At 50.6% G+C, this 14,411-nt stretch overlaps 1 protein-coding gene across 2 annotated transcripts in view; it reads right to left on the bottom strand.

Annotated features, from left to right (window-relative positions):
• Zc3h3 (zinc finger CCCH-type containing 3) overlaps positions 1-14,411 on the bottom strand; it is an 86,472-nt gene that overhangs the window by 62,402 nt on the left and 9,659 nt on the right. Inside the window, exon 1 of one of the 2 annotated variants that reach the window (XM_085831508.1) lies at positions 12,653-12,815. The exons of the other annotated variant lie outside the window; for it this stretch is intronic. Coding sequence (XP_085687634.1) covers positions 12,653-12,692 — 40 coding nt within the window. The 5' untranslated portion in view covers positions 12,693-12,815. Of the gene's footprint in view, positions 1-12,652; positions 12,816-14,411 lie in introns of those variants that run through there. 2 annotated transcript variants of the gene reach the window in all.

The following is a 14,411-nucleotide window of genomic DNA, read 5'->3' as shown; positions in this document are numbered from 1 at the left end:
GCAGACAGCAGCAAGGCCCCTCAGAGTACAAGAAATAATCAGTGCTGATGAGTACCGCATCCCAGTCTGCTCATGCATGACACCGGCCTCCCAGCTGGGGGCACTGGCAGGCTGCGGGGACCAATGGCTGTGAGAGGAAGCAAAATCAAAGCAGAAAAAGCTAAAGGTCTGACCCTGCCCCATGGCTTCCCAGGTGCCCTAGAACCTCAAATATCTAGGGAGGCAAAAGTCAGATGGTCAGACATCCCTGTCATTAGAAGGACAAAGTTCGCTGCCTCTCACACTCTCACATAAAACAATGTAATTCATATGGTAGAACTGAAGGTCATGTCAGCCCCTCAAAATACTGATAAGATGACAGCAAGACTTACAGGAACTAAGAGCAGCCTGCCTATACTACATAGCACAGGGGCTCAGGCCATGGGTCTAGCTCTGGCCAAGGGGGCACCGGGCTAAGCAGCCTTTATAGAGTCTCTAAAAGACACATAGGGCTCAACTCCTACTCTCACCAGCCCGAGAGTAATTACAGGCACTGCATCCTCACCATGATAACTGCTAGAATCATGACTGCCTACCTGAACTTGGCCTCCTTTATCTGTTCACACCTCTACCTATGCCCATGTCTTCATCTATGCCCAAAGACTACAGGCAGATTGCTGCCTGTCTGCACATAGGTGTAATGACAAGCTGAACTAGACCCAGAGACTGTTCATACTTAGTGCTCCAACACCTGACCAGTTTCAGCCCAGGTCTTTAGCGCAAAGAACTCCACCCACCGGCTCTCACCCACAAAGACACAGCCCAGAAGACTACAGCTGTATTATCACAACAAAATTCCTGCCCTTCCAACCGCCCCTCCTTTGAGAAAGAATCGTTCATGTGCTTCCAGAGCCTGTCCATCTGTTTTTCTAAATAAGGCAGGATGGCAGCTAAGGCAGGGAGCGACTGGTGAACCCTCCCCGCCGGCACGCTAGCGCGGCAGGAGCTGCCAGGGACCATGCTCTAACAAGCGTCAGATGTGGGATGACTGGAATCACAGAGTATGAATTTTTATGAGTCTAATAAATCACTCTACTTTTCCTGTGCTTGATAGTTCCCAGCAAATCAAAAGGGAAAAGGCACGCCACAAGCAGCCAGGCCCTTGCATCTGCAGGTGGGCACAGACAGCATAATGGGGCACCTCGGCTCTGGACTCTAAGGACGAGGCCAGTATGTCCAGAAGGCCCCTTTGGAACAGCAGCAAAGCATCATGAAGGTGAAAGTTCCTTAGCTCTAGAAAGACCCTGACAGAATTCCAAAATGGTACAAAAGCATGCCTCAAGTTCTTGCCAGCAGAGGAGGACTGTAGTCATACGGGCAGCGGCAGAAACGGGTCTTATAGTTCCCAGCTTCACAAGGACAGTGACACATGTGTACACACACATACACCTATGCTCACCTAACACAGAAATAGCAGGAAGAGCCAGCCCTGTGAGAGGAAGAGGCTCCTGGCTGTCAAATCCCAGACCCAGCTCAGGTTCCTGACTGAAGCCATTCTGTCTCCTCGAGTATACATGGTCAAGTGACTGTCCACACCTCCTAGCCCACAGCTGGCTTGTCATCAGCCTTCATTGCAGCACCATGGAAACAAGGAATCCATCTTTGACAAACATTTACAGATTATCAAATCACAACAGCAGTCCCAGACAGAGCCATAAGTCACCCTAAGCAGCCATTCGCACTGCAGTCTGAGGAGTTTGGGCAGCTCGGTGATGATAAATAACTGCTGTCAGCCACCCTGTCCCCCTGTGCAAGATCCGTGTTCTCTGTTGTTCCACACTACCTGGTGTTTAATGACAACACTGTCAACCCAACATTCAGCCACCAAAGCCGCTGCCGCCTCAGACTGTCAGAGCCCTATTAGAGGGAAGATTGAGACCCTACTCTTCTTAAAGTCACTCAAGCAACACAAGCTGCTAGTTCCTGTAATTATTGTGCGCTAGCCATCGATCGTGCACGACACCTGACCCGCCTGTATGAAATGGGAGTAGTTTGCTGTGTGACAGTCGCTATAGATTATGGGGGTAGATCTCCCCTCCCCTTCTAACCATCACTCTACCCGACCTTAAAGGCTGGTGAAAGAAGGAGGAAAGAGTGCCACCCACCATCAGAGAGCTGCCACCAACAGAGTGGAGGTAGGCCTGCCCAGACTTCAGGGGGCCACTCAGGTAGCCAGCCTCTAACTGGCTTGCAGCTGCACCCAGTCAACTTCAGATCCCAGACGACTAGAAGATAGCCTGTTCCACTTCAATATTCTATAGGGACTTAGGCATAAGGACAGCATATGGGAAAGAACATTCCTTGGTACTGAGTCCTGGCTGGATCATAGATCATGATGGCTTCACCTTGTTGATCTGCTGTGACACTAGCTCCAAGTAGGCAGAGGCACAGTGCTCCCTCTATGCCATAGGACCACCTATAACCCCCAAACCATAATGTAGCACACACCAAAGATGGAAACCTGCTCCTAAACCAAATGCTCTAGTCCCTAAAGACAGGGATAGCCCCAACTCATCCAACTGAGTTCATCCTTGCTCCACCATCCCTGTGACCTAGGGACCCTGGGACCCTTCTCCTCTTCCTTGGGATGCTTATGTCCCCAAGCCATCTAGAGACTATGCCCTTGCACGGAAGCTAGTCAAATTCACAGACATGCATGGGCAGCAGCACAGTACCAGAGGGCAGGGCCTGCCTGTGTCAACGCCACACCTCCAAGCTCTGAGTAAGGCATAGGCAGAATGCTCAGGCCCTCCTCACTCAATTTCAGGGGACAGGCCATAGCGACCTTTTAATCCAGATTCCGGTTCCCTCAATTTCTATTGGTCACAGCTAGCTAAATCCCCAGAAATCCAGGCACTGCTATGTAAACACCAGCATGGTATACAAGGCAAAGTAGGAGGACAGGGCAAAGGACAGGCTGCATCTGAGGCCCCCAGAACCTGAGCTGCTAAAGTCACTAAATGATTTCATTGGAAATCTGAGGAAGCAACCTCAGCTTACCCTAAAAAGCCACAGATTGAACCATCATGGGACTAATTCCCTCCTACCCATAGTGGTGACTCAGAAGCCAAGAGGATAGATCACAAGGCTGAGTGGCTGCCAGATGGCTTGAGGTCCTAGCTCCATCTTGTAAACTTCCCCAGAGAGCACAAGCATCCTGCTCACCAAAGCTTGCCCTTTTCTTGGCATCCCTCCTCTTACTACCTGAATTAGAGCCAAGAAGAGATTCTCTGAAAGAAGCCTGAAAACCACACTAAAAAAAACAGACACAACTTAGAGGAAGCTGTACTCCTCTTGTTAACACTGGGTTACCAGGCCCTTCTTGGCCACTCTTCATTTTCCTCCTGGGCCACCCTGGCCTTCTACTACGGAGCAATGAGCCAGCTGCAGAGGGAAACCCTAGGAGCTAGATACTAAGTATGCTAAGCCTTTGGAACTATGTCACAGAGTCTGCACTGTGAACTACACTCTCGGGAAAGATCTAGTTCATATCACAGCTTTCAGAAAACATATTCACCTGTGCTTTTGCACATTCACCCTTCTGTGTGTGTGTGTGTGTGTGTGTGTGTGTGTGTACACTGCCCACAGAGCTGTCAGTACAGATTGGGGCCTTGAGAAATCAGCAAGAGCCTCCCCAACCCCCAGCTCAGTTTAGATCCCAGCCAGTAACAATGACACAATCTGCTTCAACATCCCCTGGGAACATCCCCTCAGGAGCCAAGAACCTGCTAGGGCCTGAGGACAGGAAGCAGCAAATGCTATATGAGCCCAGGCAAAGGGTGTCCTAGAGAGGAAGGGTCCTCAACACAAGGCAGCATCTCTGGGAACCTGGAATACTTCTGACCACAGAACCCTCCAATGAGGTAGAACAGGGAGGGAAGGAAGGAGCAGAAGGGACTGTGATGTGGTCTGGGAAGGGCTGAGGGGGTACAAAGCCCACCAGGTGCTAGTCAACTAGAATTAGGCAGACAGCTGCAGCGGCAGACTGGTGAGTGGATCTCAAACGGTACTGGCCCACCCCCACGTGCAGCCCTCTAATTCACCTACAGTGCCCAAGGACTGAGGATTCCAGGGTGATGCCTCCTCTGGGTTAACCACTCCTCTGGCACCACAGGGAAGCTTCACACAGTAGCAGCTAATCCTGAATCATCCGAAAACAGTATTAACAACCCAAGCCTGCTCCCACGGCCCACCTGACCATGACCTAAAGAAGGAACCCTGGGATCTGACACCTAGATATAAGGCAGAACGACTGCTGTGGCCCCTGCCTGTGTCTAGAAGGCATAGCGAGAAGCCAGGTGGGCGTCTCCGAGACCCCAGGTGGGCGCTGGCAGGAGACAGACACTGGCAGGAGACAGACACATGTAAAACAGGCATCTGGGGTTGGGGCAGGTGAAAGCAGTGAGCGCTAGCATGAAAGCTCCCAGGATAGTGAGCCCAGCATGGGCTTGAAGAAGCCTCACAGCTTCTACTGAGTGGAGAGAATTGAGAGATGGTCTGAGCCTTGAAAACAAGTCTCAGGAGACAATCTCCAAAACACTCATCTAATTTCAACCTTCTAAACATATGGTGACAACTGTACACAGGACTAGACTTGTGGTGTGGCCACAGCTCAGAAGGGCTTGGTGTCCTCCTCATGTGAGGTACTCAGGATTCCAGGACATCCTGAGAGACACACATGAGGAGTCTAGACTGCCCAACCCTTTCCAAAAACCTTCTTCTCAGGTGGCTAGGGCTCCAGAAAGTGGCCAATATCGCCACCCAGGACTTAGCCTCTGTAAGTGACACCAGCCCACCGCAGGAGACAGAACTTCTACCCAGGCTTCCACAGATGTGCGTCCTACCACTTACATGCTCTGCTACTGATGCAGAGAGGGCCATTAAGAGACAAGCCGCCGCCAGATCCCAGCCCAGTCCATGCAGCTTTGAATACACTGGAAAGAGGAGACCACAGCTTTAGGACTAATTTAGATGAGAAGAGCCCAAAGAATGACAAGAGAGAGAAGCTGGAAGGCCTAAGCACAGCCCTTTGCAGTCTGAAGTACCTTCTCAGCTCTAGCTAGAGCCTGGGCTCTGGGTAACTATCCAGGAAGTCATCCAGGACAGCAGCATGTCTCACCATCACCCCCATCCCAACCACACTTTAACAAGCTGAGAGAGGTACGTTTGCCAAGAACACAGATCTCTGGGCACTGCACTTTATCCTATAAATATGTAGCACTGGGTTCCCTCAGCGTGTCCCAACTAGGCCCTTGAGCAGAGAGGCTGACGTGGAGCAGGTCCAGGAAGGCTCTGAAATCTACTCTTCCCAGGAGAGCTGTAGCAAGTAAATGGCAAATTCCCAGAACCTGTCATCCACTGAGCCCCAACAAGCTTCCTGAAACTTGGCCATCACAGGCTCAAGGGACTCACCTGGAGCTATCCCCATGTGAGCTACTCAGAAGTCCAAGTCACCCTGAGAAACATACGAGGATTCTGTTGCCAGCTGCTAGACTGCCCAACCCTTTTCCAAACCTTTCTTCTCAGTTGGCTAGGGCTCAAAAAGTAGTTGAGGTCATGACCCAGGATTTATCCTCTGTAGGTGGCACCAACCCACAGCAGGATAAACAGCAGCCTGCATCTGGGCTACTTATCTGAATTCTAGTGCCCCAATTAGATACAATACTCCACAAGGAGGAGGAAGAAAGGACACAGGGAAGGTTCTAGTCGGGCCCAATGTTGAACTACACTAGCCACATCTACCTGGCTGAGATACCCAACTGATGAGACAGGAGGCTCAGAGCCAGCTGTGCCCCTAAGCCTACTCCCCCACCTCATACCAGCAGAAAGCCAGGCAGCCTGTGACTGGTTATGTGACAGGTGCCCAAGGCAGTCTGTGCATTAGTGCATTAGTTGCATGTGCAACCAGCCACTCCACCTAGGTATCACCTGCAGGACCAAGGGGAGACGCTGCATTCCCTTGCTTGGGGCTAGATGGCTCTTGAACTCAGTACTGTGGGAAAGAATGGGGACGACAGTGGTTGGCTTCTAGTCAGAAGACTCCCCTACAGCAGTGACCCATTAGTCTACCTAAACTAAACGCTTTGTCCTGACTCTGCAGGGCCAGGCACCAGTGGAAATAAGCATGCAGGTCATGAATAGCTGCTAGCCCCTGAAGAAGCCCGAGAAGACTCATGGATCAAAAGTATCCAAACAGAGACTGGGACCCAGGGGCTTATCTCCAAGGCCAGGGTTCTTTCCTGCCAGGCCTGAGAGATAGACACTCAAACAAAGCCACAAATAACTGAACACTTAATGATCACAAGCTGCTGGATTTACAGTCATCGGACCCAGCTATAGATTTTCTTTGTAAATTCCATCAATTTCTATGCATTTAGACTAAATCTTCAATTTGGAAGGCATGAGCCCTAAAACCCCCAGCAATATAACTGTGGTACTTTCTTGGCTACTCTTGACCTTGAAGAGTTCCTCTCTTGCAGGCTCAGCCTAATCCATGCCTCCTCCTCCTCTTCCTCCTTTTCCTCTTCTTTTTCCTCCTCTTCCTCCTCCTTCTCTTCCTCCTGGCAAGACACTAGCCTCCTATAAACAAGTTATTATTGGCAATACTAAGCCACCACCATGCCCATGGCCACAAGGGAAGGGAGGAGAATCAGAAAATCTACAACAAGCAGAAGGCCACAGTGAATGCAGTCTCCTCTCCAGGGATTCCTATGCCTCCTAGATGCTCTGACAGCAGGAGAGGCACACACAGCTTGGCCCTGAGACAGATCCTGCATCTGAAGATCTTCCCTTGGCACCGCAGCATTAAGGGAAAGGAAGGCATTCAGCCACAGACTCCAGTGGGCAAGATATCATGAGAGGGTGGAGCTCCATCCGGGTCACATGCTCCCAAAGAGGATGTAAGCCAGGAAGACTGCACATCTCAAGAGGAAGGCCAGCAAGGGGCTCAGTCTGGGGAGTTCCAACCAAGAGCATCACAAATGGCCTTCCAGCCTAACCTAGACTCTGAATGTGGTAACTCCACAATGAGCAAGTACACAGAAAAGCCCTGCTGTATCTCCTGGCTAGAAGTGGCCCCATCAGCCCCCCAGCTCTTTTCCCTGGCTGCCCTCTTGACAATAGCACTAGCCTACAATGAGCTACATGAGCAAGGAACAAGCTGCTCAGGAAACCCAAGACCCAACCTAAACAGCCCTTGCTTGCTATGGGTTATCCCTACTTATTCCCTTGCTGTATTCTACAACGTCCCTGAGCAGTCAGCACTTAGGCAAAACATGCATTAGTACTGGAGACCACTCTCCACTCCCTCACAGGCCTGAACATCAAAGACCACTGCCCTGGACCACTCCAGAGTCCTGACTCTCCCTGCAGTCCCCGCATGGGCTGCCAGTGCCCATCACTACCCTGCAGCTAGGACTCAAGCTCATCCAGCCTCCCACTCTATGAGTGAGGTGCAAACACAGAAACTTCCCACCCAAGGATGGCTTTACCATTAGTCGCCACTTGGACCAAGCTCTGCAGCCTCACACCTCAGTTCAGCTACAGTGGGTTCGGAATCCTAAATTAACCAGGCAGGACTTCTCCCAAGCCTCTCCCAGGGGCCTAGAGGTGGAACACGGAGCAAGCAGCAGGAGGAAGGCCTCCAGGATCCCAAAAGCTGCCCTGCCCATCAAGCAACCCTCCCACCGGTCTGCTCCAGACTCTCAGAAGCCACGCTGTGTCAGAGAGCTACACACAGGTCACTAAGACACAGCAGCCTTCCTCTGTTAATGACCCACCAGAGTGGTCCAGGGACAAGGCTGCAGGACATTTTCTTGACTGGCAATTAATTGGTGTGGGAGATCCACACACCCAGCCTGCTGATGAGAAAGTGAGTCCAAAGGCTTATAAAGCTATATAACTTTACTACATGGGTTCTTTCTATTTTAATGGCTATTTTTTTTATCTACATCTCAAATGTTATCCCTTTCCCAGTTTGCCACCCGCCCCAGAAACCCCCATCCCATCCCCCCTCCCCTGCTTCTGTGAGGGTGTTCCCCCACCCACCCACAACTAAGAGGGTTCCTATTGCTCACTCTCCTCCTTCAGGCATAGACTGTGCTTGCTGGTTTGATATAAACTTGACACAAGCTAGAGTCATTTGAGTAGCAGGAACCTCGGTTGAAAACCTGCCCCACCAGAGTGGTCCAGGGACAAGGCTGCAGGACATTTTCTTGACTGGCAATTGGTGTGGGAGATCCAGCTCACTGTGTGTGGGTGGTGCCACCTTTGGTGCCATGAGAAAGCAAGCTGAGCAAGCCATGAGGAAGAGACCAGTAAGCAGCATGCCTCCAGGCCTCTGCTTCAGTTCCCTCCTCCAGGTTCCTACCTTGAAGTCTTGTGCTAATTTCCTTTAACGATTTCTTGCATGTGGAAGTCTAAGCAAAATAAGCCCTTCCCTCTTGAAGTTGCTTTAGGTCATGGTGTTTCACTGTAGCAACAGAAAGCCAGACTAAGATAGACTCGGCTCAGCTAAACCAGACCATCAAGCACAGTGAACTCTGGGCACAGGGAGGTGCTACCCAGGAAGAGCTGGCAGCTCACAAGAAATCCTTGGACCTTAATGAACCTATACTCCAATTCTTCCTGGGGCTTATAGAGCTATAGTACGGTTAGAACTGCCCAACAATGAGTGCCTCCCTGGTCAGGACAATCATCCAGTGGCCTAGAAGACTGACTGTAGGTCTTGTCATACAACTGAAAGAAGACACCATCCATCTTCAAATCTTTCATACACACTGCCTGCTCTCAATAAAATGATCAAACATGTGAGCAAGTCAGATTTGGCTCAAAACTAAGAAAAGAGCCCTCCCCCCACCACATACACATACACACACACACACACACACGACAGACAGCAAGAAGGCCAGACATCTTAATAATGAATGGTCTTTAAAATACAGTGGCAGGTGAATGCTGAGCTCAGTGCAATAGAGCATGCAAAACACCTGTGAGGCCCTGGGTTCAGTCTGCAGCACACAGGGGTTAAAGTTCAGACTTGGACTTGAAAAAATGACTGATGGAAAGCCAGGTGAGCTGTACATACCTTTGATCCCAGCACTCAGTACTCAGGAGGCAGGAGCCAGGTAGAACTCTTTCTCTGAGTTTCAGGCCAGTCAGAATAACATTCTTTTCAAATGCAATTTATACAAGTTGAGCTACAAATTTGCAGAAACACCCAATGGCCTGAAATCCAATTGCACACACAAACTGAAGTAAAAGAACCATTAGTTAAAATAACTTCAAAATCCCCACATCTGCAAATTAAAAAGTACCTTTTATAACCCACAGATCAAAGGAAGAAGAGTCACATAAAAACTATAAAGTATCTGGAAGAAAACAAAAATAATTAACTTACAGAAAACAGCTAAAGCCAGCCAGCAAGATGGCTTAGCATATAAAAGCTCTTGCCACCAAGCCGGATGACCTGAGTTCAATCCCCAGGGCCCACATGGTGGAAGGCATCCTCTGACCTCCGCATGCATGGTATGGCACATGGACACACACACACACACATACACACACACCCCAAATATATGAAATGTAGCTTTTTTGAAAAGCGACACCTGGAGTGAAATTCTAACAGACTGCACACTGAGCTATCTGTAAAGCCTGGGCCTATGCACTGCCTCCTCAGACCCTCACACTGATGGGTCTCTGTGTAGTTGGGGTCCTACCAGGAGCCCCTCCCTGTCTGGTCTCCTTGCTTGCTCACTTTGAAGCACTATAACCCCAACCAATCCTCACTCTCCTGGCAGATCAGGGTCCCTGATGTGGGAGTCAGGGTGAGCTGACAGCCCTTGCCTTCAGGCACTCATCAACCATGCCCAGCAGCCCTGATGCCTAGATCAAATTATGGGTATAGGAGACCATCCCAAACTAAACCAGATGAACTCCACCCAGGCATGTGTTTCCCTTAAAAATTAGGAATGCCCAGGCATGAAGGAAAGGGCTAACGAATGGTTTTAGAGGTTTTTTAGGGAGCAATCTGTTTGAGCAAAGCATATTCTTAGGGACCCTAGACACAGCTGTCAGTCCTAAGGCCCAGGCCTCCTTGCCCAGCCAGCTGGCTGCTCATGTCAAGCTCAGACACACCCTGGCTAAATTTCATTGTTGGGCTCCAGCACAGGTGTCAAATAGGGTCTCTGGGCATCCCTCAAGCAGCAATGGCAGCCTGATCTCTAGCCCCATGCAGCCAAACCTGCTCCTTTCCACAAGGCCAGCCCATGGAGGGAGATGGGCTCCCCACTCAGCTATCTGGCCCAGAACCCTCAGCAGGCATTTCCTATCCCCCACAGCCCTACTTGTCCTCCTCAGCCAGCCCTGGCTGGGGTGCTGCCCTGGAGCTCCCAGTGGAATTCTGCAGGAATAACACCCTTTCTCTATTTAGTGTCCTTGACCAGAGGGACCAGGTCAGGTCCTTTCACTGAGTGGAGGCAAACCATGAAGGCTCCCTGGCCAGAGGCCAAGAGGAAGCCCTGCCCATCCTAGAACATTGTGTCCCAGCTACCCAGCTGCTTCCATGCCCAGCTGTCCTAAGCAGAAAGAAATTCCTCCTGGAGTGCTCTCCAGCCCAACATGAGCACACCCCTCTGAGGCAGGCAGCTTCCAGCATCAGTCCATGGGTTCATGTCCCTGAGCACCAAGCAGTGTTGCTGCCCCTGGCTCTTCCCTTCAGAGGGAAGGTTCTCCCCACCTATGGACGAGGAGACCTGAGAAGAGCCCTTGAGCAGCCTAAGTCATGAGCGGGTAACCCAAACCAGGTTCTCTGGCACACTGTGCCATCACCGTTCTCCATCATGTGAAACATCTTGACTTGGAGATTCAGAGGGTTATCTGAATCCATACATCATGGTCTGCCAAATCCATGCGAGACACCTAGGTTCTAGCCCCAAATGCCATAAGAAGTAATACTGGGCAGGGACCTACAGTAGACACAGTACACAGACAAAGCAGCACTTACAGGAACAAGCTGGGTGGAGCTCATCAAGTGCCTCTCCCAACCAGAGGGGTGTGTTCTGGGCTCACAGCGTACTGTGACCTGCCCCATTACAGTGAGATCGAGTACATTCCTAACTAAGACCACCAGCCACCCGAGGACTAGCCAACAAAAAGAGGCTTTTGGAAAGCCCACTTGGAATGCCCAGCACAGGAGAGCCATACACTAAGGCTAGCTCATGGGCTATGTCCTGGCCCCTGACTCTTTCCCACACTCATAACACAGGTTTGGATATGGGCTCCTTTCCTGGCCCACCTAAAACCCTGTCACTATGTCCTGATTCCTGCAAGCCACCACAAACTGGTTCTAACTCCACATAAGGGGTGTTTGCCTACAGCTGGCACCCACCCACTGCCAGGTACAAAACAAGAGTGAGTATACTAAACTGTATACACATGCTGCTGTAGGCCTTGCTGACTGTGCTTGAGGACAGACCAGGCCATGGGGATAGCGTCTAGGACAGTTCTTATGTCATGTTCTCTGAGAAAACTCCTGGGCACTCAGTAATGTAACCTCAAGGGAGTCACCGGCTTCTGTGGGCCCTGACAGCCCAGCAAGAGGCAGCTGGACAAAACTTAACTCTGCAACCCAAAACCTAGTATGAAACTAATCTCTTGAGACCCTTAAGCCATGCTCAGTGGCCAAGGTGCAATATTTGGTTAAAAGTCAGTCAGGACATAGAGAAGACAGGCAATTCTTTGAGCAGGAGGAAAATGACAAAAAAAGACTAGTCTCACTTCCACTTACAGAGGAGCTAGCCAAACTGTCCTAAGCCAGAGGGGAGGCCTGCTGCCTTAAAGATACCAGCTCCAGTCACCCTGAAACCACCACCCTCCCCAAGTCAGGAGTCAGAAGGGGCAAGCTCACCAGGAGTAGCACACACATGTGTGTTCATGCCAATTCTTGTGGAATAATTAATTAGCATGGTTGCAACAAACGTAAAATTGGAGGCCTCCAGCGTGCCTGATAATTTATGCAAGATCCAAGGATCGCTGCGGATGCCTTTCGCAGAGCCTAATTCAGCATTTTCTTTTTTCCCTTATGGAAGCAGGACTCCAGATTTAACTATTCTCATGCCCTTTAACAGTGTTTGCCGCAGCCATAGTAAAACCCAATAGTCCGGTTGCAGACCGGTGAGCAACAACGGATCGCAGACCCAAGGCACTGGGCAGGGCTTCCCAGGAGGTGGCTGCAGCAGCCACCACACAGCACAGAGCAACACCACACAGGTCTGAAACACCCGATCTGCACAGAGACCCTGAGGCCACTCAACTCTAATTTTACAGACATATATCTAAAATAAAATAAAAAGCAAAAACCACACAGACAGCAGTGCAAAGAACACAGAAGACCCAAACTTCCTCAGCAAGACAATGGCACCAAGCAGCATAGAGAGGGAGGATGTGTACTTTATGGTATAACATCTCAGGCAAATTCTAGAACTCGAATACTAGATGTGCTCCCAGCGCCCACCATTAAAGGGTGTCTATCAAGCCTGGCCTCTTACCCAGATCCCTGGCCCTGAGCCCTTCCCCACCAGGTACAACAAGCCACCCTGTGTCCCCCAACAAGTACCTGAGGCTCCAACGCACTTCCAAAGCCCTTGCCATAGCATCTGCTGCCTCAGCTACATTTATGACCAGAGAGGACGCAGCATGCATCCTTGCTGCCTAACTTGGGGTCCTGACTGAAGCTCTCTGCTTCCCTGTCCTGAGCTGCATTGGAGAAGGCAGCCAGCCAAGACCACCAAGAGCTACTGCCCAAGCTTAGGTCAGGTAAGGAAGGATGCTGTCACAATCAAACTGCCACTCCTAACATTGTGCTACCAGTCTCTGCTCTCTGGCTCAACTCCGTTGGAAGTCAGCTCCCCAGAGGCCACAAGGGCCAAGCAGAGGACTGGGCACCTGAGAGACTGCAGATCACACCGCTGCTGTACAGCCAGCCTGTGAGCATTCTCATCTGCCAACCCTCCTGCTCCCAGACTTCCCCAACTGCCCTTAGTGACACAAGTGGTGAGACAATGCCATCCCATAGCCAGCCGGTGTTATAGGATGGTCACAAACCCTTCTAGCGTGCCACTACTGGCTCCCACCCACCAGGAACACTTGGTTCAGGGCAGGAATAATATCCCAACAGGCAGGCCTGTTATTTCTCCTCGCAGGTCAGTCCCTTTCAGACTCTCATCCTCAGATGCTGAATGCAATGATGCTCCAAGAGTCCTGGGCCTTAGAAAGACCTGAGATCTCCCCAGTGGGCAGTGCTGCTCTCAATGGGCAACCAAACACACCATGATGAACGCCTTTCTGCCCATACTGACCAAGCTTTACCCAGTTTAAGTCAGATGGAACAGGTATCCCCTGACCAGCAGGGCTTGCTCACCCAATAAAAGCTTTGGGTTGAAGCCAGGAATTGGCTTGTAACACATGTGGTGACAAAATTACAGAGAACAATCTTCACTCAGAATAGTCTGCAGAAGGGAACCCTGATCCAAACACTGCTTCTGCAATGGAATAAGCTTCCTTCCTCTGGCTCTGCACCAAGAGACTCACATCCATGTGACAAGAGTAGGACAGAGTGCTCATACAGGACCTTTCTAGTGAGGCAGGACAGACAATTAACACAGAAATCCACATACTGCAGAAATGAAGCAGGAAGCGGGAATGCCATGGTGATTTTTTTTTTTTTTTTGAGTTTTTTCGAGACAGGGTTTCTCTGTATAGCTCTGTCTGTCCTGGAACTCACTTTGTAGACCAGGCTGGCCTCGAACTCAGAAATCTGCCTGCCTCTGACTCCCGAGTGCTGGGATTAAAGACGTGCGCCACCACACCCGGCCATGGTGATCTTAAAGCAGATAGGCTTGTAAGGCTGACCACGGACGGGCACTAAGCAGTTGCCTGAATGAAGGCAGAGGGCCCGAGATATCTGAAGGAAGAGGACCACACTGCAAAATAAAAAGTGTGGAGGTATGGCTGGCTAGAGTGGGTGGGTCCTACTCACAGAAAAGAATTGTCTGGCTGGGCAAAGCCTTCAAAGGCAGGGCTCTTTGAGGGAGCCAAGTCTAGTGTCTGGCCAGAATAGGTGGGACTTAGCTGAGAGGGGTAGGATCCGGCCCATGAATGAACAAGTCCTGGCCAAGAAGGAGTGAGGCTTTCAAAAAGGGGCAGGCTTTTAAATGACAAAACCTAGGCAGAGAGAAGGCAGACTTAATCAGAGGCAAGATCCCCACAGTACTTTGTGGCATAGAGGAGAAGTGAAAGTCAGGATGGTGGCTCACGCCTATAATCCCAGCACTGGGAGGCAGAAGCAGGAGGTTCGAGAACGTTCTTACTACATA

The sequence above is a fragment of the Mus caroli genome, unplaced genomic scaffold (assembly GCF_978045245.1).
Source record: "Mus caroli unplaced genomic scaffold, Mus_caroli_1 scaffold_16, whole genome shotgun sequence".
NCBI lineage: Eukaryota > Metazoa > Chordata > Mammalia > Rodentia > Muridae > Mus > Mus caroli.
This window is presented reverse-complemented; position numbering and strand designations above follow the sequence as displayed.